This window comes from Xenopus laevis, chromosome 8L (genome assembly GCF_017654675.1).
Source record: "Xenopus laevis strain J_2021 chromosome 8L, Xenopus_laevis_v10.1, whole genome shotgun sequence".
Classification (NCBI taxonomy): domain Eukaryota; kingdom Metazoa; phylum Chordata; class Amphibia; order Anura; family Pipidae; genus Xenopus; species Xenopus laevis.
The window spans coordinates 69,096,254-69,121,744 of record NC_054385.1 but is presented as its reverse complement, the minus strand read 5'-3'; the positions used below and the strand labels follow the sequence as shown (position 1 = coordinate 69,121,744).

General features: G+C 37.8%; 1 protein-coding gene across 2 annotated transcripts in view; it reads right to left on the bottom strand.

Annotated features, from left to right (window-relative positions):
• Positions 1-1,446: 1,446 nt before the first annotated feature.
• Positions 1,447-25,491, bottom strand: part of dpf1.L (double PHD fingers 1 L homeolog) — a 63,096-nt gene continuing 39,051 nt past the window's right edge. For both annotated transcript variants that reach the window (XM_018230214.2, XM_018230215.2), the window contains exons 4-12: positions 21,916-22,043; positions 19,091-19,180; positions 17,269-17,347; positions 11,505-11,636; positions 9,804-9,854; positions 8,446-8,565; positions 6,103-6,215; positions 5,005-5,086; positions 1,447-1,783 (exon numbers count right to left, since the gene is read on the bottom strand). In XM_018230214.2, the coding sequence (XP_018085703.1) occupies positions 1,713-1,783; positions 5,005-5,086; positions 6,103-6,215; positions 8,446-8,565; positions 9,804-9,854; positions 11,505-11,636; positions 17,269-17,347; positions 19,091-19,180; positions 21,916-22,043 (866 nt within the window). In that variant the 3' untranslated portion in view covers positions 1,447-1,712. The remainder of the gene's footprint in view (positions 1,784-5,004; positions 5,087-6,102; positions 6,216-8,445; positions 8,566-9,803; positions 9,855-11,504; positions 11,637-17,268; positions 17,348-19,090; positions 19,181-21,915; positions 22,044-25,491) is intronic.

The window sequence follows — 25,491 nt, the reverse complement described above, 5'->3', positions numbered from 1 at the left end:
AAAGAAATAATGCATTTGTAGCCTTGCAGAGATCTTTTTTATTAGATAGGGCCAGTGACCCCCATTTAAAAGCTGGAAAGAGTCAGAAGAAGATGGCAAAGTTAACTTAAAGCTGAACCACCCCTTAAAATTGTTCAGCTGGTATCAAAGAATTGGCTGCCATTGTTTGGTTTATCTGTGCATCTAACACCCTAATACACTTCCCTACTTACTCATTTCTTATTATTATATTATTCTATCAACCTTGGCAGTGCAGAATACGTTTAGCTAGAATTGCTGCTGCTTTACAAACAATTAAAATATATCTGTTTCATATAATAGCAAATCATAGTTTATAGTAGAACTGTATTTGTTTTGCGATAGTGAACCTTTAACACTTCCTGCTGGTACCAAACAGAAGGAAAGAAAGCAGAGTACTGAAAGTGAGAAAAATAGAGGCAGAAATTTCTAAAAAACAGGCTCATGTATCCCGGGGCTGTTACATTGGAGCTACAGAAACCTCCATGATGAGACACCTTGATACATGATGATGGATGCACTATGATCCAGTATATCAACTACATCACAATCTACAATGATCCTTGTACTTTATACCGGCCAGTACTAGTTGTGTAAATAGTGTTTGCAGCCATGTGTGTATAACTCTATGTGATGCTCCAATATAACCCTATTATTTGCAATCATATTCACATGCTTCTTAGACATGGTTCCAATGCAAATGACTCCTTATCAGCAAACAAATTGTTGGAAGACAGTGATCGCTACTTGTTTTTGCAGCAGTTTGGGAAATTGGAAATAGGAAAGAAATAGCCAGCAATAACCATGGTAGAAAATGTATAGAAGGAAAGAAATGACAATGAATGAAGCATTGAGGAGAACAGGAAAGAGGACAAGAAAGGGAACACCCAGGGTACCTGGAATGCTTCGACTAGGCAGAAACAATGCAAAAAAATAAATAAATACAAGTGAAATAATAGGCGGACTGTACAATAAAATATATTCATATAAATGAAAGGGAAAACAGTCTGTATTTAACAGTAGGGTTATTTTTCAGGTTATAGCAGGGAACCCATTATATGTGAATACAAAGAACCTTGTGATAGTTAACATATTGCATCCTTTCACTAAAGTAAATGAAAGATTCTCCAGAGACAAATGCAGCAGTGTGAACTATTATTGGCCCAACTGTGGCTTCTATTGTCTATGGTGAATACCTCAACTAAGCAGGGATAAGCAATATGGCGGCTCCCATTTTTGTATGGATGCAAGTTTGCAGTGAAAGAATATACTGCACATACAATGTGATACACTCTTTCTAAATAGCTGTACTTCTAGTAAGGGAATGTATTCCTTTTAATATTAGCTAAAGGTAAGTTTTTCCTTTTCACTTTGCAGAATGTGTGATTTGGAGGGAGGCATTTGGGGTCCCTACAAGGCAACAATATGGAGGATATCCCTGTAACTATGTTTATGCATCTATTACAAAGGAAAGATAGTGACATCTTATCTCAAAAAAGAAAAGAAACAGAGAGGTCTATATCATTTCAACACTTAAATGGCTGAGCTATGAAAGCTAGTCTGAACCCACGTTGGCTTGAAGAGGGGCCAGGAGAACAGTCTTGATGTGAAAGAAGCAGGGAATTCTGGTACTGAAGAGGGCCAGGCTGGGGGACGCAATGAAAGGTTCTTTGTTCTCATAGCTCTGCGTCCCTCTAGGTCAGGGTTATGTAAGCTGATGCTTTCTCCTTCAGTTGTCTCAGGCACAAATGACAACTCCAACTTCCTGCAAGAAAGCCATGCATTTCAGTTTAGAACATTGCTCCTCAGTTTTATTTTAATAGAAGGAAGCAGATTAAGGTTTCCAGATCACATGAAATATTAAGGGGACTGGAGTGCTACTAGAGAATCCAGCTAGAATGAATGTCCTTATTGCGTTTCGTGTAAATCCTATCAGTCTGCAATAAGAGCAGCTCAGCAACCTGCATTTATTAAAAGTGCCTCTGACTTTCCTGATCTTTAAATCAGATAACTGTACTGTTCAACGTAATGTGAGAAAGCACACCAACAGGCTGAGTAAATGAATGTCCAGGGATCCATTTTCCCTCAGCACTATCCATCTTGCCTGAGAGTCCCCATTTCCATACTTTTCATTTGGTTTCTTTTTCATATTCCCATTAATGTTATACCATTGTCTTGAGATTTTTCCCTCCTAAACCAATTTCCTTATAATACTTCTTATCCCTCACTATATTAAACAGGTGCTCTGTATATTCTCAGTCTCCAGCTCGTCTGCACTTCTCTCTCTTCCTTCACTGTCTGTGTTTGCACAATTAATACAGGTATAGGACCTGTGATCCAAAATGCTTGGGACCTGGATAATGGATTTTTCCATTATTTGGATCTTCATACCTTAAGTCTACTAGAAAATCATGTAAACATTAAATAAACCCAATAGGCTGGTTTTGCTTCCAATAAGGATTAATTATATCTTAGTTTGGATCAAGTACAAGGTACTGTTTTATTATTACAGAGAAAAAGGAAATCATTTAAAAAAATCTCAATTATTTGGATTAAATGGAGTCTATGGGAGACAGCCTTCCCATAATTCTGAACTTTCTGGATAACAGGTTTCTGGATAACGGATCCCATACCTGTACTTCACACTTGGTGTTTTTTCAGACCGCAAAAAAAAAATGGACCACTCCAATCCGCCTGAGTTCAGTTAACAGCATGATCCGTTGTAAGGGGAATGGTGGGTACAAAAGTGGGTATGGGCACAGGAGCAGGTCTGGGGAGTGCATTGGGCTCTATTCTCTAAAGTGTGTATCCTAGCATTATGCTTCACTAGGCTCTGCTCTCCTTCTTTGTACTATTTACTGGGGGGGGAGATTTAATGCAGAGTACAGAGTTTGACCAGCCCTTGTAAAACCATAGCAACCGAGTAGATTTTCGCTTTCAAGTGGCTTGCCGGTAAATGTTAGCTACTGATTGGTTGATCTGCTTGTTTGTTCTCTATATATGTTGGTATACTTATAATAAGATAATATAATAATATGATAATGATACTTAAAAGAAAAAAAAACTATGCCTCATTACACCTCAACCATGTCTTGCGTGAGTGCCAGAATATCCAGGAGGGCTGACAGTTCTGAATAAGTACAGACATAAATTCCATACTGCTAACTTGTCCTTCAGTGACACTATGGTACATTGCAGCACTGTTATCAGTTAGAGACCCTGGGTCTAATTTATTATATGGCACAGCATGTAAATGTAACACTTGGCTATACCCTCTTGGGCAATCAGCAGGGCCGTTAATAAATACCATGTTGTAACTCGCCCAAATATAAATGTAGAGAGCCCTTTAGAAGCCATATACGAAAGGGTTGATTATGCTTCATGCAGACGTTTGGTACAGAAAGCATGGAGAGTGAGAAAGTTATAGCCATCAGTAGAGTCACTGACCAGGAGACGCTATGTGGTGATACAGTGCAGCATACAAGACCTATAATTGGTCACACAATACAGAATAGAATGTGCACACTAATGCAGATTTTGACAGAGTAAGGATTAACTAAGACAATATATTTAAAATACAATATATATATATATATATATATATATATAAAATATAAATATATTTGTAATGATTTCCACTATAAAACTCAAGCATCTATCTATTCTATGTAAGGTTAATAGAGTAGCCATAAAAGAGCAGGAAAGCAGTCTTAAAATGTGACATCCTAAAGTGGTGTTTGAACATCATAAAAAAGGCAATTTATCCAGCAGCCTGTGGTCGGATGCTTCTCACCCTGTCATGGCCCTGTGTGGTTTTATAGGATAGGGATAAACAGAGAGACAGTGAAGGATTTGTCCCAGGGGAATGAATTTATTAGCCTCTGGGCAGAAACACTAGCCTGTGCTTCTTCTCTATTGATTTATGTGGCTTAACTTCTTGTTCTGACACATGCTCTGTACATAAACAAATACTTACATAGATTAATATAATTACAGGCACATTTCTACATACGGAAACATTCACACTCCAGGGAGGGAAAGCTGAAGGGTGTCCCCACAGGAAGAATGTGCTTTGTGCTAACTCATTAAAGGAAAACTATACCCCCCAAACAATGTAGGTCTCTATTAAAAGATACTGAGTAAAACAGCTCATGTGTAAAACCCTGCTTCATGTAAATGAACCATTATCATAATAATATGCTTTTTTAGTAGTATGTGCCATTGGGTAATCATAAATAGAAAATTGCCATTTTAAAAAATAAGGGCCGCCCCCTGAGATCGTAAGATTCATTGTGCACACATACAAACCACATGTAAGGTCACATGAGCCAATTAAAAGACAGAGTTATGCCTTTTGCTTCCTCACTTCTTCCTGTTACAGTTAGTGTTGTAGTATTTCTGGTCAGGTGATCTCTGAGGCAGCACAGATACAGTCACGAAATGGTGGTTCAAGGCAAGAGATGTAAAAGGGCAATATTTATGTAAATATATATTCCAGTTTGGTAAGAGTCTTTAATATGTCATTCAATTTGATATAAACTATCTGTTGCTTAAGTATTCATTTTGGGGGTATAGTTTTCCTTTAAGAAATCAAAAAGGGATGAAATATTTACAGCACGGACCATCTTAATGGCACAGATGTCAGATGCAGTTTACAGATTAATATTGCAATGCCTACAAATGCAATGATTCGAAAAGCTCCCCGCCAACACCCCTGTTATCCTAAAATATCACCAGCCCCTGTATAGTACCTGTATATACACCTAAGCTGATATACAAATATAGCTACAATTGCACAAGGGCTGCTGCCAAATGCAAGCACCAGGAACTAGCTTTGAACATATTAGAAAATGAAAGCGGACTAGTGAATAGGGTAACCTCACTGATGCAATTTTGCACGTAAGTTTGTAAATCAAGCTCTCAGAAGAGGATCTTTACATCTATATTCTACTGTTACATATTACTTTGGTCCCTTTGCACACATACCTTCTGGAGGCTCAGACATTGGGGGGCTCAAGCAGTACATGTGATATCCTCGGTCACAGTCATCACAGAATAAAAGTTGATCCTAGAACAAGAGCCATGGGAAAATTAGATTTTAATTCTAATGAAATTTAGATTTTAAAGTGATACCGACACTAAAAAACGACTTATTAAAATAAATATGAAAGTATATTAAAAGTTAGCTATTGGTCATGTTGATAATTATTTGCTGAGAGGTTTGTATATCTAAGTTATTGTTAGTTGAAGTTTCTAAACCTGATTGTTTTGCCAACTTGACTGTCCCATCTCAGCCTGTCAGTTAAAGATTCTAAAGCTAACGGACTCCTGCAGCACAAATATGGCAGCCCCCTCATAGAGGAACATGGGGCATCAGACAGGTAATGTAACAGCATTGTGCAAATACTTTATGGCAAAGTTATAAGTAGCATTATTATAAAAGGCAATATTATAATAGATGTAAAAACATAATGTGGACATAATATGGATGGAAGTTCCTGCATTAAAGGCTGAAAAAAATGTGTTTGTTTATTGGAACAATACTTTACACTTGTGATGTATCAATAGGGTGCCATAAACAATAATGATTTATATATGAACAGCACCTAATATCCAGTCAAAGTAACAATATTTGGTAGATTAAAAGATTACAGAATACACAAATGCAGTCTCTGTATGCATACGTCTAACTATTATAGCATTATTACCTGTACTGTCAAAACATACTTGAGTAAAAATGTTCTGTTTTACTTTTTACAGTTGCACTGTTGCTTCCAATGCTCAATGTCTTTCTTTAGCCCGATGGAAATGTATTGCTTAATAATGCTGTAAGCATAATAGCTGGCTGAGGATATTGTGAGCAACAGCTGGAGATTCAAAAACTGGCAAACTAAAATACTACCCTTGAGAATTATATATCATATTCACAATATTGTTTAAGAAGTGCAGCCTTCAGTGCAGATTCAAATTTATTGTTGTTAGGCATGGGCCAGATTTCAAGGTAAAAATCATCTCTGGGGCAGTTACTGGGCTGTTGATTGGTTCTTTTTGGCTCCTGCCAATACACACAACAGGTGAACTCACATCATTCTCCGATGTTCCACACAGAATACAGGATTTGCACTCAATACACTGCCAACGATAAGTCCGGACAGCCGCAGTCATATTAACTGTGAACTGTAAACAGGAGGGGTGACCTAAGAGAAAAAGGAAAATAAATAATATCAAGGAAAAGCTCTGTAGTTAAAGAAATTATTTGAAGTGAAACAAAATTCCAAATCTCTTATAATGAGACATGAAGAGGGTCTCCAACAAGAAGAATTGTTGTGTTTGTAACACGAAACGCGTAAGGCTGAGGACACAATAAATCTTTTTACATTGCTTCAACTACCTTATGGAATATTGCTTTCATTTGAGTGCCTGCTCCACATTATTTCCAAATCTCTTATACTGACTATTAAAGGGGTAGTTCACCTTTAAAGGAAAAGTTCACATTTAACTTTTGTATGTTGCAACTTGATGTCATTGTAAAAACAAACAGGAAATGTCATTACTAAAAGAAACCCACTAAACCATTGTTGATGGTTAAGAATTATTTTTCACATAATAAATACATACAAAATAAAGAAGGACTGCAAATATTCTTGGAAAACGCTCTGTACATCATACTAAACTCCTACGTTTGCTGTGCTGAAGCCACCCAGAGCATGGTATATAGTACAATACACGGCAGGTATTTAGTGAGCAAACCCTCTCCTAGTAACATATAGTTATCCAAAGAATGGGAGTGCTTGAAATTCACTAGTTAAAGAAGCCAAGCCAGCTGCAGTTTGCTCTCATCATTACCAGATCTCACCAAGCTAAAAATAATTTGCAGATCCAAGGGGGGTGGTTGAAAAAGAAATTCTGAGAATGAGGTACTGATGCGGAATGCAAATAGATGTTTTGTTACAGCAGAGAAGCCTACAAGGATGTTATTGTCATCACGACAGTTTGCATTTACCGGTCCCCACAGGGAGTCTCTGTACATCTATGTAGGACTGTGCCTTTAACCGCTTTCATGCTACAGGCAGTTAGTCATTTTTACTCTATTTGGAACAGCTGCTACAAGGCATTAAATGTCATCGTCTTTTTTGGTCACTTCCTCTTTATGTGGGACAGTTCCAACAAGTAATTCACCACCTCATTGCTTTTAGGTTACTTCTCCAAGTGATTGTTCCTTTTACCCATTAAACATATTACTGTCCTAATGCCACTTTGCTCATAAAGTATAATGCTGATCATTTAACATCTCAGAATCATTAGTTTAGCATGTTCTTACACAGTAGTAGTCCTGTGACCCCATTAAATCTGTCACTGTTTTGAGTTCCCTCTAATATTATACTTTAAGGGTCCCTATACAAAATAAAATATGTCCCTGATATTAGATGATTTAATTGCTACACAGACATGGCCCATTAACCCATGCTTCAAACCAATAACTTTACACCATTCATTTCCAACATATGCCTAACACCACCTTGTTTAACATGTCCCCGCTTTTGAGTCAATTTGCCCCTACATGAGATTGCCAATTTAACTCATTAGCCATGCAACCGTCTTTAAAACAGACCTTTATACAAAAGTGTTAATGTGCTGATGAAATCGGATTTCCTCTTTTGGTAAAGGCATGAACCCACTTCCATCTGGAGGGCTTATTTGAATAATGACAGACATTTGCATATGAACAGAGAGTCATTACCATGTGAATGGCATATTGTTTAACACTTGTAAATCAGCAGGAATAGGATTTCATGTGTACATGCATGTATTAGCACTAGATAAGTGTTTTTCTGATGTCTTTGGTTCAAGCCCCACTTTAAAGTCCAACATTTAGTCCGAGCTCCCTTTGCTTATATAACGATTGCAGATATCAGACAAAAGGGCACATTTACTAAAGAGACTAGCGTAGTTTCTCCAGCGTAAATTCTCTAGCGAAAACCCAGTGATTTATCTAAGTGTGAACATTACCCTTTTCGCCAAAGTGTTGTATGGGGAAATATAATATAAATTCACCACATTTCTCTTGAAAAAAGTAAACTTACGATTTTCATTAAATATGGAGATGTGTTGTGAAAACACACCTGGTGAAGTGAGGCGAACTTGGGTGAAGTTAGGTGAAGAGAAGTTTCACACTTTAGTAAATGTGCCCCGTAGTTCTAAGAATACCTAGGGCAGCAAATATATTTTGACCATGTATACCACCCTTATTAACCTTGAAGCCGGGCAGTCAAAAGTATGTGAGAGAAAACCCAAATCTCACCAGGCTGAGCCCCTTATCCACTGCTCAGGGCCCCCCATGGTGGATCAGTCTCACACAATCATTGTACTAGATGATTCCTGCCATTTGCACATATCTGACTGTTTTTCATTTCCCTCCCAAGTTACCAGAGCGCCCACAGTCTGCACATGAAATGAGGTCTTCTGGACAGCCTGTCTTCTTTGCACCTCCTAGGCAGAAATCGCAATAACCGTTGGCAATGACAGAGCCATCAGGAGCTTTCTTAACTGAAAGATAATAAATTAAATATCATGTAAGGGACAACTAGACCTGGGTCAAATCTGGTTCCCCTTCCTGCTGTTTATCCTTCCATAAAAACTACCCCCCACAGCAGCAGTCATATTTTATCATCATTGCAAGACCAAGACCATGCACATGCTCAGTGTGGTCTGGACTTCTGTTGGGAGACTAAGTTTAGGGATCGTCATAAATTATCAAAACAGCACACATCAAATAATATCTGCCGTAGAAGCAGATACAGCAAGACTGATTAATAATCAGAATATGCAGACTGCACTGGGTCCTGTGTTGTCATGTAATCTAATGTGGATTTTGTAGTTTTTGTATTGTTTAATGCAAACATTCTTCAACTCTGCAAAACCAGTGGCTGCAGCAAAATAATCCTTCAATGAGAATCCTATTTTATCTGTTTAAATTTGGCTCCATGATCATTGTCCCTGCCACTGGAGTTGGAAACAGTAAAGGGGATGTAAAGACAAAAAATAAAATCCAATACGAATCTCTACACAGTCGCCAACTGTTCTACAGGGAAACAAACAAAGCTGCTCGAGTTCTGGGAAGAAAGGTGGAGGGGGGTACCCCCTGCTGTTTGAAAGTATGATGTTTCCCTGAATAGCAGTTAGGGACTGTCTGAAGTTTCATATCCGCAGCTGTCAGAGCAAGTAAAAAGAATGGGGAATTTCATTGCATACAGTCAGGTTTCTTATAAAAACGGTACACCTGTTTTAATTAAAGTATGTTGGAGATAAGTTTTCTTTTTCATTAAATAAAGTAAAAATGTGATTTTATGTTTTTGCCTTCACATCCCCTTTAATCATGTCAGCAAACATCCCCTCCAATATATACCAAATAAACCCTCCTAAGTGCAAACATTCCTATACAATTTGGTAAAGTCCTTTTGTTGCACATGTCACCAGCCCAGCAAATCACTGCCAAGCACCATCTGTGGCCCTTTCTCTTTACACAGCCCTAGTCCCCCATAAATATAAATAGACTCTTCAAAACCCCCTCAATAGCACTAAACCCTGTGAAATGATATGCTAGTACTATGGTCTCACAATAATGCTCAACTCTTGGGCAACTCCGGCAGCCCATAAGAAATGAGGGGAAAACATTATTTTCTGATTACTTATAATGTGGGGCTGAACTTTTTTTTAGAGCAAACAGCCTCAGGTAGTTAGGTCTATGTACAAAGACTGAGTTGCTAGAAAGGTTATGTGCTTACCTGTGTGCCTTGTTTGCATTTCAGGGACCCAGTTGAGTTCTTTGTAGAAATCTAGGGGGTGAAAAAAAGAAATGAAAATGTAAATCTGTAACTTCAATGTCCTTGGATTCTACTGAAAAGTAATTTTATAACAAATGCCAGTCACTGAGGAATGAAAGGGGTTAAGCTCCAAAGGTGTGATTATTTTAGGGGGAGTTTCATGGGAGGGGGCCGTCATCACCTAAACTGATAACCATTCCCTGTCACGCCTCTGTTTCCATGGTAACTGTCTGTATCCGAGGTACTGCTGAAAAAGATGCAGTGCAGGCTAATATTTCTGGGCCTGATTTATTGTTTCAATTAGAGAGAAAGAGACAGAGAAATGGGGGATGGGAGACAGTGTACTACTACGAAATGTATATATAGAAAGAGATGGATTCCACAGGCCCCGGCCTGGCACAGAGATGCTGAAAACATACCTCTCTTCTCCGCTTGAGAGCACCAAGTTCAGTCTCACCAGCTGCTGGTACACAGATGCCAGAACACTAAACCTTTAGCCCACTACTACCACATCTCAAGTGAATTGGTGCTTGTGTAATAATACTCAGGGGACAGGGACAGGGATGTCGTGCATCAGGACAGGACACCTACCTCATGTCATTGGAAAGTACACCAGGAGCTTGCCTTTCATCTTCTAATAAAATATAGACAACAGGACACCTACCATGCATACAATTCAAATCCTTTTCATAGATATAAGCAATGAGAAAGCGACTTGTCACCTTCTTTGAAACCATCAGAATCAGGCACACCTCCCTCTTACCTTCTCCTAATACTCAGACATGAGTGCACCCTCCTAACTAATACCTGGATATAGACCACTTACCACATTCCATATATACATTCTCTGGCACCTAATACACAAACCCTGGAACCTACATCCTTATCTCCTTCCAGTATACTAACATCAAGCCACTGATCTACACATTAAGGGGGTTATTTACTAAACCCTGAATTGATCTAGTCTGGCTTTTTGGTGCAAAACTCAAATTTTTTAAGGTTTTTTTTATAACTTGAATTCTGATTTATTAAAGCCAGATGCTGCAAAAAGCCTAAATCTGAAAATCCGCCATCTCAGACCTGCCGAGGTTGTGTATACATCAATGGCAGAGATCCTATTTTGAAGTTTCACCAAATTAAGCAATTCAGGGAAAAACCCCTTGAAACAGTGAAAAAATTGTACGACTCGGGTTTTCGGGTTGTACGACTCTGGTTTTACCCGAACCGATTCAATCGAGCAATCGGGTATTGGAGTTTGGTTATGGCCTATTTTATTTAAAAAATGAGATACATTTGGATTTTAGTAAAAAACCCTCTAAATGTATACAATAAGCACCTTTCTCATTCACAGAAAAGAGGACACCTACGTATAACCTTATCCATATACACAGATATCAGGACACCTAACTCTAACTTTCTCCTAATATAGACACCTGGATATCTGCCTGCCAGCTTATTTGAATATAAAGGTAACCCACTCTACTCCTAATACTTAGATATCCGATCACCCATCTCCAGAACAGGGAACATCCATTTCAATTTCTTTTTAAAAACAAAGACCAGGGTACCTTCCTCTCAGCTACATTTAATACACAGGCACAAAAGTACCTGCCTTTCCTTGCCTCAAATCCATAAGGACATGTGGGTTGCTAGATTACTCACGTTTATGGTTATTTTTCCTATGGAATGGGATGAGATATCTCTCAGCATTCTCTTCTCCCTCCTCCTCAGCCAGGTGAGTGTGTGTGTAATGGTAACTCAGTCCAGGACGGTTCTTATAACGCTTTCCACAAACTATAGGGTAATTAAGAGCATAATAATTACATCAGACAGAGCTTTATATGAATACAGACTGTACAGGAGAGCTAAGGGTGATGGCACACTATTGCCCCATGCTAAATATTCTTAATTCAAGTAAAGAACAGACAGGAGCAGTGCCACCCTTTGCCTCCCACTTATATAGTAGAACACCATGACATTTATATACAATGCAGGTTCAATGCAGATTCAATGCAGGCTTAGAGCAGTGTCAAACACCCTCCCTCAGAATTACTGCACTACTGGTATGATTACAAAGCAAGGCAGACATGGTGACAGTCTCCTCTCATTCACACACTATACACAAAATACACTACAGTCATTCTACTTCATCCTATATGCACAATACCTTCAATTATAGACAGAGACACTGCTGAGCCCTTCTGAAACATAGTATTTATAGCACCACAGACATGCCTCATTTATGATATGTTTTTTCTCAGTGGGAAATACTTGTATACTACAGTTCAGAATGCAGGAAGAAAAATTCAATGGTGCCATTTTAATCTTTCCATACAGGTAATTGCAGAGACCTTCAAAAATGCTAAACTGGCTGAACATGAGCAGATAACAGTTCATAAAAATGACATGTCCATATTAGCGTTTAGCTACAATTTAATACCAAAAATATAACACTATAATTACAATCCACCTTTGTGAATCTCTCCCAGGGTTAGGAAGCCTTTAAAATGATTCTTTTTAATCAATAAAAACGTCTTGATCAAAAAAGTGGCATCATTTTCAAACAGTACACCAAATGCATGAAAGTGGCAGACACAATATTTCAGTTAGGTTTCCACAAAACAAAAGTCTATGCAGGGGCTCGGGAATTAATGTAACTGTTTTCTGTAATGAGCACGCACGGATCTGTGGATTTCACGACTCACCATGAACTGGAGGATCTTAATAAAGTATATTATACCTTCCCCGTTACATTGAATAATATTTTGTTCAGTACTCAAAATACCAGGATGAAAGGAATTCTGTTTTTGACATCTGTTAATTACATATATTCCAAAGTAGTCAGACGTTACTGAATTTCGGTATTTTTGTCCCAGTATGATATATTTTAAAAAAACACACTTGTTTTTTATTAACAGTAGAGTAGCAAAACCAAATTATACATCACTACAAATACATTTGCAGGATATTCAGTGCAGCTTTGGGCTCCAGACTTTAGCCAGGATATTAATGAGCTGCAGAGAGTGCAGAGACATGCATCTAAACTGGTAAAAGGGATGGAGGTTTTAAACTATAAGGGTAGACAAGGTTGGGGTTGTTTCTCAGGAGATAAAGAAACTTGCGAGGGGACATGATTACTCTTTACAATACTATCATGGACAACAAAGTCAGATAGCGAGGTTATTTTCCCATTTCAAAACCTGCTCAGCATGACTACACACAGGCTAATGCTATGCCTGTCACTGCAGATACACGGAGGAGCCTATGGGAGTGCATCGGGTTTTCACATGCAGAAAAAATGCAAGTGAAGAGCTAAAGCCGAGGAACAGCCCCGTGTGCCATTATTTTAGGGTAGGGTATAACTACATATATAACTGCTATAACTACAGTATGTTCCTATGTTATTTGCCAAAAAGGAAACAAAAATCCACTCTATTCAAGTATTAACGGATAAGTAAACATTTTCTTGTCTTTGCACTTTTGAAATTTATATATTTTTTTCCATTTCAGAGCTATTTAAGTTTTTATTAACTGCCAATATAATGAATTTAGTAACAACAGCACCATATGCTGGGCAGTTCCTGTAACTGTACAGGCAAGGACAATCAGAGATATACCTTCAGAATGAAAACAGAGAGGTGTTCTGATGTTGCTCTGCTCTGTAGGGAGATGGGAAAGGGCATCTGAGGCTTCTGATCTCTTTCCTAAACAGAGCAATATCAGAACATTTCTCTGTTTTCTTTCTGAAAGTATATCTCTTTGACTATCTTTGAATATAGTTACAGGAACTGACCAGGAGGCAGCGATGTTGTTGCACCTGGATTACTGAGCTGCCAGACTGAAACACCAGAGACAGGAACATTAAACGTAAAGGGCTACTGTCATGTTTTTTTTTCAAAATGCATACAAATGTTTTTCAAAAGAGCAAGTGGATTTTTTTGATATTTAATTTTGAATGGGGCTCAACATATTGTCAGTTTCCCAAGTGCCCCCTAGTCATGTGACTCGTGCTCTGATAAACTTCAGTCACTCTTTAATCCATGTCCCACTGCGACTACTTCAGTTACATTGGGTAGGAGAAACAATAACCTGTCACAGATATTACAGCTAGAAAAATATACACTTGTTGAGCTAGGAATTACATTTTACATGGCAGAGTGAATTATTTGCATTACACGCATGTGCTAGCTACAACATGGCTGCTCACACCGAACAGCTCCCTCCGGTACAACAGTCCTAGTGCTGGCGAGGGGCAATTGTTTTTAAAGAAACTGCTGTTACTCCCAATAGGAGTGCGGGATCTATTAGCCTGCACCTTTTGTAGGGGATAATATTTTTGCCCAACAGGTGCCCTTTAAATTTTGGTAAAATGGTAAAAAAACAAATACACACTACCATGTAATCCAGTTGCAGAATTTGTTACATTAGTTGATACACTTCTCAGCAGCATCTCTGGAGTATCAGCAACTATTGTATCAATTCTAACAGTTGCCTTTAATGAAACTCAGGGATTTTGCTCAGCAGGGACAAAGATAAGAAATCAACTAATATATCAATATAAGTTTACAGAGTTGGTGACCTCCCTCCCAGAGCTGCTTCACAAAGATGTAAGAAAGTGAAAAAGTTAACTTTCTCACTATTCCAATATTAGAAAAATTATCACAAATAGAAATAGAAAGTAATGGAAAAAAGTATTTATTTCTGGTGAGCTATATTAAAGCAACTAAAGTGAAAAAAGTGTTAGAAGGTGAACAACCCCTTTAAAAGATATGGGAACTGAATATTGAATAAAGGACATTATTATCAAGAATCATCTGTAAGCAAAAGTACATACTCCTCCCGAGTTGTTACAGGAGGTTATCAAACTTCCAAGGACTTAAAGGAGAAACAAACCCTTTACCGAAAAACCCCTACCCCCCCACCCCACGTAGACCCCCCCTCCCACCTCCCCCCCCAGCCTAACTTTTTACTTACCACTCGTTGCAGATTCAGGAATCGCAGTTCACCGCAACCATCTTCCGAGTCTTTGCGTCTTCTTCCAGCAATTAGGCAATTTCCATCCATTTCGGTGCATGCGCAGTTATTGCAAACCGTTATATTGCTCCAATTGCGCATGCGCCGCTTCGATGATCTCCGTCTCACCTTACTGAAGACCTGGAAGATGGCTGCGGTGATCTCCGATGCCTGAATCTACACCGAGGGGTAAGTAAAAAGTTAGGGGCATTTCCCCAGGGGGGCAGTTAGGCTGGGGGGGAGGAGAGGGAGGTCTATGTGGGGTGGGGGGTAGGGTTTGTTTCTCCTTTAAGGCTACGGACACACATGCGGATATCTGCAGCGTTTTATACGTCACATTTTTTTAAAAAATCCGACCGCTGGGTAAATACGATATCGGTTTCAACCTCCAGCAATGGCACACTACCATAGTGTATTTATGCTGCGGTCAGCCATGTCGCGAAACACGCCAAAATCGATTCACATATCTGCATGTGTGTCCATAGCCTAAAGGAGCCCACAAGGCTCACACAATTCTTTATTATTAGCACTTTCACCCTTGGGAGGAGCCCCGTGGTGCTTCTATACAGCAGTTGCTAAAAAAGGTCTCCAGGAGCCCATGCAAAGCCTAACAAGAGTAGTAAATGTTGAAGGGGTAGTTTACCTTTCAGTTGACTTTTGAGTATGTTATAGAATGTGCTATGCAACATCTGACATTTGTTTTTTAATTGTTGTTTTTTTACTATTGGCTTTCTTTTCTGCATCTTTCCAGTTTGAAATTGAAAATGCCATCTGGCTGCTGAGGGCCAGTAAATCTGGCAGCCAAAAATTATTGCTCTCTGCGGCTACAATTTTATCGATATTGTTGATTTTAATGATATTTCTATTCAGGCCCTCTACTATTTATCTTCCAGACTGTCATTCAAATCACTGCCTGGTTGATAGGATAAATTCCAAACTGGTGAGCTGCTGAACAAAAATCTAGATAAATAAAAACACTAAAAAAATTGCAAATTGTACACAATGGCAAATTGTTTCAGAAAATCAGTTAGCAAAATGACTTGACTTTTGTCTGAATCAATCAGTCTTTGCATTCCATTTATGTTTGATGCATATAACCTTCTGTTGTAAAATGCTGACAAATACATTGCTGCTTCATAAATACATGTTAATAATCATAATTTAGATAATACTAATACAGGTATGGTATTCGTTATCAGGAAACCCATTATACAGAAAACTCAGAATTACGGAAAGGTACTCTGCCATAGATTCTATTATAATGAAATAATCCAAATTTTGAAAAATTATTTCCTTTTTCTCTGTAATAATAAAACATTATCTTGTACTTGATTCTAACTAAGATATGATTAATCCTTATTGGAAGCAAAATTAGCTTATTGGGTTTATTTAGGGGCAAATTTATGGTCGAATATCAAGGGTTAATTAACCCTCAATATTCGACTGTCGAAGTTAAATCCTTCGACTTCGAATATTAAATCCTTCGACCGAACGATTAAATCCTTCGAATCGTTCCATTCGAAGGATTTTAGTCCATCGATCAAACGATTTTTCTTTGACAAAAATAAGATTGCAAAGCCTATGGGGACCTAACATTGACTTCGGTAGGTTTTAGGTGGCGAACTAGGGGGTCAAAGTTTTTTTTTAAAGAGACAGTACTTCGACTATCGAATGGTCAAATAGTCAAATGATTTTTAGTTCGAATCGTTCGAATCTAAGTCGAAGTCGTAGTCGATGGTCGAAGTAGCCCATTCGATGGTCAAAGTAGCCAAAAAAAACATTTGAAATTCGAAGTTTTTTTTATTCTATTCCTTCACTCGAGCTAAGTAAATGGGTCCCTATATGTTTACATGATTTTCTAGTAGACTTAAAGGGATACTGTCATGGGAAAATTGTTTTTTTTTCAAAATGAATGCTGCTCCAGCAGAATTCTGCACTGAAATCCATTTCACAAAAGAGCAAACAGATTTTTTAATATTCAATTTTGAAATCTGACATGGGGCTAGACATATTGTCAATTTCCCAGCTGGGGTAGCACTATTAACTGATGTGTTTTGAAAAAAACATGTTTTCCAGTGACAGGATCCCTTTAAGGTAGGAAGATCCAAATCATGGAAAGATCTGTGTCCTAAACATTCTGTAAAACAGGTCCTATACCTGCACTAATCTGTGAACTGTAAATATCTGGTCTGAAGCCACACAAGGGAATGCTCTGGGTAACACTGTATTAAAAGTGCAGCATAATATTTAGCCAGTGATTAGTAGGCAGTGTACAAGCAAAAGGCCTTATTTTACTGCAAGGAAAGGGCTACTCTTAACTGTCAAACTTAAAAAACTGTGTCAGCATAATTGGCCATGATAAAATAAAACTTTAATTACCAAATCTATTATTCTTATGTGATCTTGCACTTACTGTCACAGACGTAGGGTTTGTCTCTATCTTCTAAAGTTGAGAGGTCCTGTCTTTTTTTCATGCCTCCAATTCCACAGGCCTGAAAAGAAAAAGTAATTGTTTGTTTTATCCCATTAACCTTTAAATCCTCCTCTAGAATTCCAACTCAGTGTCCCTTGATTTCTTCTTGTCACACAGTATTCTGTCTGCATGTTTCACAAGTGGTTTTAATGCTATTTCTGTAATGTGAATTATAATCAGGACAACTCCTTTTTTATCTTTTCAGCTGATAGTTTCCTTATTGGTAGCCTGTCAGTAATGTACAGATGTATGCGAGCCTTCTCTTTTTGGATGCATGCATGGTTATAAATTGTCCACACGTAGCACTTTATTTTGATATTGGCAATCTGGTACATGTTATTTGTCAAGAAGCTTGTTGAACAGAAAGTGTGTGTGTGGGGGGGGGTATCTGCATACATGTGACAGGAATGGGGTTTGGAATAAAGAAAAATGGCAAAGTAAATGGATAAAGGCATTAGTGAAGATTGAGACGTATAGAAAGAAAAACCACTTAAGGACTGGAGGACAGTGAGAGAGTAAAGACAAGTCTGGGGGGTTGGAACAGTAACATGGGGTATATATTTATCAAAGGGGAACAGACAATCTCAAAATTTACCAAAAAAAGAAATTCACAGCTTCATTCACCACATGTATAGGATTTGTTTGGACAGATTTTGTATTGAACTGCCACTATTACTCTGGAGGTAAATGATAGCAACTGGGAATGAGGGCTGAGAAACAGGGGAAGAGACAGAGGAACTGAGCAGGGGAGGCAATTGTCAGAGAGAGAGTCTAGAGGTTTAGTAATTGTTCTATTGTGATCTATTTTCATGTATGAATTTATTGGTTACACCCACATGGCACTACTAGTTTACAATTTTCATCATCCTCTTATTGTTTTTCATATCCTTATACAGGTACGGGACCTGTTTTCCAGGATGCTCGGGACCTGGGGTTTGCCAGACAAGGGGTCTTTCCATAATTTGAATCGCCATACCATATGTCTACTAAAACATCACTTAAACATAAAATAAACCCAATAGTATTGTTTTGCCTCCAATAATTATTAAATATACCTTAGCTGGAATCAAGTACAATCAAGTATGGAACCTAATATACAGAATGCTTTGGACCTGGGGTGTTCCGGCTAAGAGATATTTCTGTAAGTTGGATCACCATACCTCAAGTCAACTAAAAAATCATTTAAATATTAATTAAACCCAATAGGATTGTTTTGCCTCCAGTAACGGATAACAGATCCTATACCTGTACAAGCTACTGTTTTACAGAACAAAAGGAAATAATTTTTAAAAACTGTAATTATTTGATTAAAATGGAGTTTATGGGAGATGTCCTTCCCGTAATTCGGAGCTTTCTGGATAAGGGGTTTCAAGATAATGTATCCCACACCTGTACAAAAGTTTCACTTCTCCTCACACTTTCATTTTTTTCCCTTTTACTTTTAACTGGCATTCTGTTTCTCTCTACCTGCCCATATTCTTTGATCCACTTTCTGTCTCCAGTCACCTCTAGGGAAAAAATACCGGCCTTCCAATATTCTTGCTGTTTTTTCCTATTAATAACATTGGCATCAAGCATCATTTTTACCGGCAGACTAGAGAAGTGCAGGAGAACTTGTTGAGCTAGCACATAACAACTCAGTAAAGTTTTTACAGAGAGATGGTACTAGGACATTTTGCACAGATTTTGAAACCACCTTTTCTTTCACAAACCAGTCTTCAAATCAGCTCCATATCTTACATAATAGTACTCGATTACATACCTTTCCTTTAGTTCTATTCTTGCGTTTTGGGGTATCGTCATCAAGATCTTCACCCTCCAGTTCATGAGGGATCTCCCCGATCTGTGGTTTCTGAAAAGACCATGTCCTGGGTTAGAAACTCCCCCCAATAGGCATCATATGCATCATTTTATTCAAAAAACTGTATCTGATAAAGTAAAAGCTTCCAGAGTCATGGTCAGCACCACATAGGTCCCTTTTTAGTAGGAATGCACTAAATCTGGGTTGAATCCTAGCACTGTTTGCAGGGTTTGAATATTACCAGTTCCTACATGCTTAGCTAAGCCGAATCCAAAACCCTTAAAGGAACAGTAATCAGCTGAGTATCCTGTGCCTTTTTTCCTTTTTCAACTTTGAATGGCTGCCCCCATGGCTACACAGCAGCTTGTTTATATAAACTATAGTAGTGTTTCTAAAGCAAACACAGCAGTTGTACCAGCGCAGGGCAACAGTACATTATATTTGCATTACTTTAAAACTTTTTCACTCTTTAGTGTTACTGTTCCTTTAAACTCTGGGGACATTAAAGCTCTAGACAACTAAATGTGCCAACTTATTGTACAATTATAATGCACACAGAGTTGGGATTTTATTCTGGATTCAGATGAATATTTCTTGGAGTAATCGGTATTCAGACTAATCCAAAAATGATGGACTCCATGCATCAATATTCGTGTATGAAAGTTAGATTCCATTTGTATTATCAGTTCTGGCAATGTTTTTCTCTGGTTCTGTATAATGTGGTTAAAACTGCAAAAATCAATAGTCAATACTATTGCAGAATACAGAATTCCAGAAAGGATTATCATAATATATAAAAGACGTTTGCTTCCATTTCATATGATATAGTATTCATTTTCTATTGTGTACGAAGCCCTCACTGAGTTTGGAACTGCATATCAGTCAGGTTTGACATGTTTGCCTCAAGCAGTCTTCAAATCTTGCATCCTTTAGGCTAATGGCAGACATATTGCTTTGTCACGAACAGAAGATGGCCTCTTGCACGAGCAACAAAGCATTCCGAAAATACTTTTCAATGACAAAAAAGGGTTTGTCACTTGTTAAACATGTGGAAGGCATTTTCCTTCAATTAAGCTGGATTGCCATATGTAAGATGGTTCCCCGCGGACAAGATGCTACATCTGTCATTGCCCTTATTTACCTGAATATAAATGTATTTGTTCTATTTCAGCACTGATCTTTTTTAGTAGTTAGTAAATAGGAAATACATCGTAATGGAAATGAGTAACCTAATGCTTGCATATTGAAGTGCATTTCCAGGTACTTATCTGCCTTTCTTTACTTTCGTCTTTTTCCAGTTGTCTTGCAGTGCTTTAAGGTATCTTAATAACTCACAAGGGTCATGGATCAATGTTTCTATTACAGTTCACTACACACTGGAGAGGCCTTATAAAGTTATAAGCGTAGGAAGGGAATAACAGGAAGGCTTATCCACCCAAAATGCAATACCATATATCAATACATTATTAATTTTCCTCTTCATCATCTTCCTCAAAATTGAACCTTTCTACTTCTGCTTGACATGATAAACTAAGCATAATGGTTGAAGCAAACCAAGGGTAAAGCTTTCTCTCTATAATGACAGAAAATATAATTCTAAGCAACTTTATTGATCTCAGTAAATAGTTATATTTGTTACTGAAATTAATATTTGCATGTCCCCCTGTCTTTTTATTGCACTGCTGGTTTTGATTCTTCAGACAATGTAGCAAACGACAGATCATTGTCTTATTAAATCCATTAGTGGAGAAAAATATGTTGTACTGATAAAATAGTCTGGGCAGATTGAAAAAATACCCAGGGATCAATGTTGAAGGCAGAGGCAAGTTTAACCAGAACTGAATAAGGGATCTTTGGTCCCATACATGGAATTAGATGCATGTTTGGTCAAAAATTGTGAATCAGCAGCTGCTTGACTTTTAACTTTACACTAGCCTTTCAGCATGTTTCAGATTAAGAGGTTAAATTGATTTTGATTGTTGGTTACTCAAGAGAAGACTATGCCCCATATGTGGACACAAACAGTTTGCCCAGGTGCAGTAACTTAAAGCAACAAATTATATGTTTGATTTTAAACAGGTGACCAATAAATGCTACCTGCTGGTTGCTATAGATAATTAGATCGACAGCAAGCTTTGAACTTTAATAACATAACCCCAAATGTTGTTAAAATGCTCTGTGTGCCTTTTCCCTTTTGTTGAATGTATTAGAGTGTCATGTATTAGAGCGAAAGACCTAAGACTATCTGAGAATATATTGTCTGTACCCAATGCAGTGGCTCTGGGAGCAGACAACACTGAAGATGCATGAGCCGTTTTTCAGCCTGTGCTTATACGCATGCCGAGAGACAACCCTGTGTGGCATAAACCGTAGACTCGAGGAACTGATCTTTCATTTGAAGCAGCAAAGTTAGCTACAACCACTGAGGTTGTGGAATGTCCTGTTAGGTGATGGTGTGACTGCAGATTATGTTAAGAGTGTCTTGGATTACTTCATGAGCAAGAATAATATCCAAGGCTATTGTGATCTGGTTTAGGCAATTGTATATATAGTTTACATATGGGAATAGTGTATAGACAGGTCTATATATTTGTGTGTGTGTGTGTATGTGTGTGTGTGCACGCACTGGGGTTCATTTAGAAGGGTTGAACTTGATGGACTTTTGTCTTTTTTTCAGCCAATATTAACAATGTAACTATATGGTTATGATATATATTGTTTAATTGTAATCTAAAACAGATGTGTGTGTATATGCAATAATGGCAACCCAAGGTAGAGCCTCTTACCTGACAATCACTGACAGCCTCCTCCTCTTTGAGCTCTAACTTCTTGTCCACACTCTCAGCGCACAGCAAGGCTTCTAGGACTGGACCCTCAGGCAAACTACTTTCCTTCTTCAGGGGTACCTCATAGTCTGGCACAAGGAACAAACAAGAAAGGTGTTATTGCTTATTATTATTACCAATGTCAGCATTAGTACAAAAAGAGATTCTGCATTTAGATGGGTGGGTAAGAAATTAACGAACAGAATAATTTGTTTAGACAAATAACCAATTAAATTGGCGGGGTGAGCACAGAATCAGCTTGATGAATGCTCAGACTATTGCACAGGTGCTCTGCCAAGTTATGGGTACAGAATGTGCCTTTAATTACATAATCCCAAAATATATTTTATATTTTTTTTTAAAAAAAGGAGGAACACATTTTATATGCAAGCTTTTTTTTATAGTTGTTGCTGAACACAGCTTTATAGTGGCTATACAGTCATGGAGGTCAAGAGCTAAATTACATCCCAGCTTTTAATACATATTGCCTCCTATTGGACTTGATGAGCTAGTGCAGAGGTAGGTAATGAGGAAGAGTGAATGAGGTAGCTGCTGGTTAAATTGGCAAAGAATGGCAAAGTACATATGATCATTGGAAAAATTTTCCAGTCGACAGATCAGAGGCATCTACTGAATTAACCTAAGCTCTATATAATTAGAATGCAACATGACAGCATACCCTGGTGCCATTCACAATAACCCTAAAATTTAGATCTGGGCACACATTTATAGAGAGTATTGTAAATTAAATCCAAATAGGAAGGCAGGAAAAAAATATTATACTCTGCTTATTGTTTTTTTCTTACCAGCTGCTTCAATTGAAGCTTTTGTTTTAATGATGATATTGCTGAATAATTCCAGGTATTCTGTCTTTGTGTTCTTGCAACAGATGCCTGAGTTTATTCTGATAATAATATTCTCTTGACCTTGAACAATGTGCTAGACAGTAGTCAGATGAATGAAGGGTGCATAGATTTTCCTGCACACAAGATGCAGCATGATTTATAAGCATATACAAACAGTATGGCTGCATAGAAATCAGACAAAAGAATTGTTTGCTGGGGCTGAAAAAGGAAAAAAAAAGGAATGCGAGAAGGAAGAAAGGAGGGAATGCATTTCTTCCTTGAACAAAGTTTTCAAAATATTCATTTACTAGAAAAAGAAAATTGGAAAAGTATGGGTGAAGCATTATAGAAAGAGAAGGTCATATATTGTAGGAGGAAAAATCCTGCATTTTTTTTTCAATCCACACATTTTTAAAGGAATTCTAACACCAAAAAATGAAAGTGCTTTTAAGGAATGACAATATAATGTACTGTTGTGCTGCACTTGTAAAACCATTGGGTTTACTTCAGAAACACTACTATAGGTTATATAAACAAGCTGTAGTGTAGCCATGGGGACAGCCATTCAGGCACAGGATACACAGTAGATAACGGATATGTTCTGAAGAATCCCACTATATACTACAGAGTTAATCTGTTATCTGCTGTGTATCCTGTGCCTTTTCTCCTTTTTCAGCTTTGAATGGCTGCCCCCATGGCCACACAGCAGCTTGTTAAAGTGGACCCGTCATCCAGATACAAAAATCTGTATAATAAAAGTCCTTTTCAAATTAAACATGAAATCCAATTTCTATTTTTTTATTAAAGCATTCATAGCTGTTGTAAACTCATTTAAAAATCGTAGCTGTCAATCAAATATTGTCTGCCCCGCCTCTATGCCTAGGCATAGAGGCGGGGCAGACAATTACTTTCACTTTCCATTCAGCACTTCCTAGATGTCACTGCTCTCCCCACATTCCTCCCGTTCTCTTCACCATTTAATTGTGTAGCCAGGGCATGGGGATGGACATCAGGTCCCCCATTCTGGTGCACAAACAAGATTCTGAGATGATACAAGGCTTGTCTTAATAACAGTGTCCACAAAATGGCTTCTGCCTGCTTGTTATAATTATGAATTCCCAGACTGAACGTAACAAGATTCAAATAATTTATATAGTGTAATTAAAGTTCATTTTGCTTGACTAATGTGATAAAATAAGATTTTGAATAATTTTTTTCGGTGACGGGTCCACTTTAATATAAACAACAGTAGTGTTTCTAAAGCGAACCCACAAGTTTTTAGTGCAGCACTACTGTACATTATATTTTCGTTACCTTAAAATACTTTCATTTTTGGTGTTACTGTTCCTTTAAGCAAAAGTTCCCTTATTATTTATTCAGCCATATCCAATAAAAAGAGGTAGTAGGTAAGTACAGCAATATGTCCTCATAATTATGTAGATACAGCTTATGCCTAATTCATTTCCTTCTTCATGTATATTCTTTTTACTCTCCTGCTTTTTTCCCATTCTGTATTTCTGTTCTCTAGTTTTCTAACCATTCTCCGAAGTCTTTTTTTTTCTTTTCCTCATTTCTTTTTTTGGGCTCTCCACTTTCTTCTAGTTATTCCTTCTCTCTGGCAGTCAGATTTTTGTGCACTATTTTCCAACTTCACCACTATAAATGATACCTGATGCCAATGTTCTTTTCTGTTTTGCCACTGCACCTTTTTATTCTAATGCTTTGCCACCATACATTCCTTTCTTTTTAAGGGCTTCCATACATAAAGTTTGCCTACGGCAGGAAAACTAACACTGACCATACCCAAAGAAGGGACCTAAGTAAGTAAGTTATAGCCTATACAATATATTGTCATTCTAATAAGTATTACAAGTGTCCAAAGACACTCACTATAGTTGTCCTCAGTGTCAGTGTCCTGCACTGAATTGTGATTAAGCCCCATCATTTGTATGCAGGGTTTTGCATATGTTGATGAGCTCTAGAAAGGTGGAATAAGAAAATGGGAGCTTATTATAGGCATCTAAACCCTAATTGTGCTACAGATATATATATAAACTATATCACAATAACGGACACATTTTTTAAGTACAATGTGAGTTCTTAAAATGTCAGTATAAATTGCATAATAATGCATATTTACAGCTGTACATTCATGCACATGTATGCCTATGTATGAGTCTGTCACTACCAGTCATTGTGCCCTCCAAGGGAAGAATATGCCAAGCAGATGTTCTCCCTCCCACATATATTAGACACAGAAAGGCGACCCATTAGCACAGTTAAGGCCATAAAAAGACACTTCAGTCTGCAATTAGCCATAAACAGCCAATCAAAGTGTAGGCAGGAAGTAATCAGTATGGTGCAGGGGTGGGGGTTAAGGGGGTTTGGTTGTTTGGTTTGTCATGTAGCCTGCAGTAGTACAAAGGCAGATGATCACATATATATATTAAAACGTATAGGTTTTACCAATCTGAACTATTACTACTGATTTATCATGTTTTGCAAAAGTGCTAATTCAAATTTAGTAACATCCAATCCAGTTTATCAAACTCTTCCCAGTAACACAATCCCCACTGATCTTTCTTTCCCTTTCTTTCTGTCCTCATCAATCTGTCCCAGGAATACCATCCTTATTGATCAGTTTGTCCCAGGAATACCATGTCCACTGATTTAATTGAATATCATGCCCAGT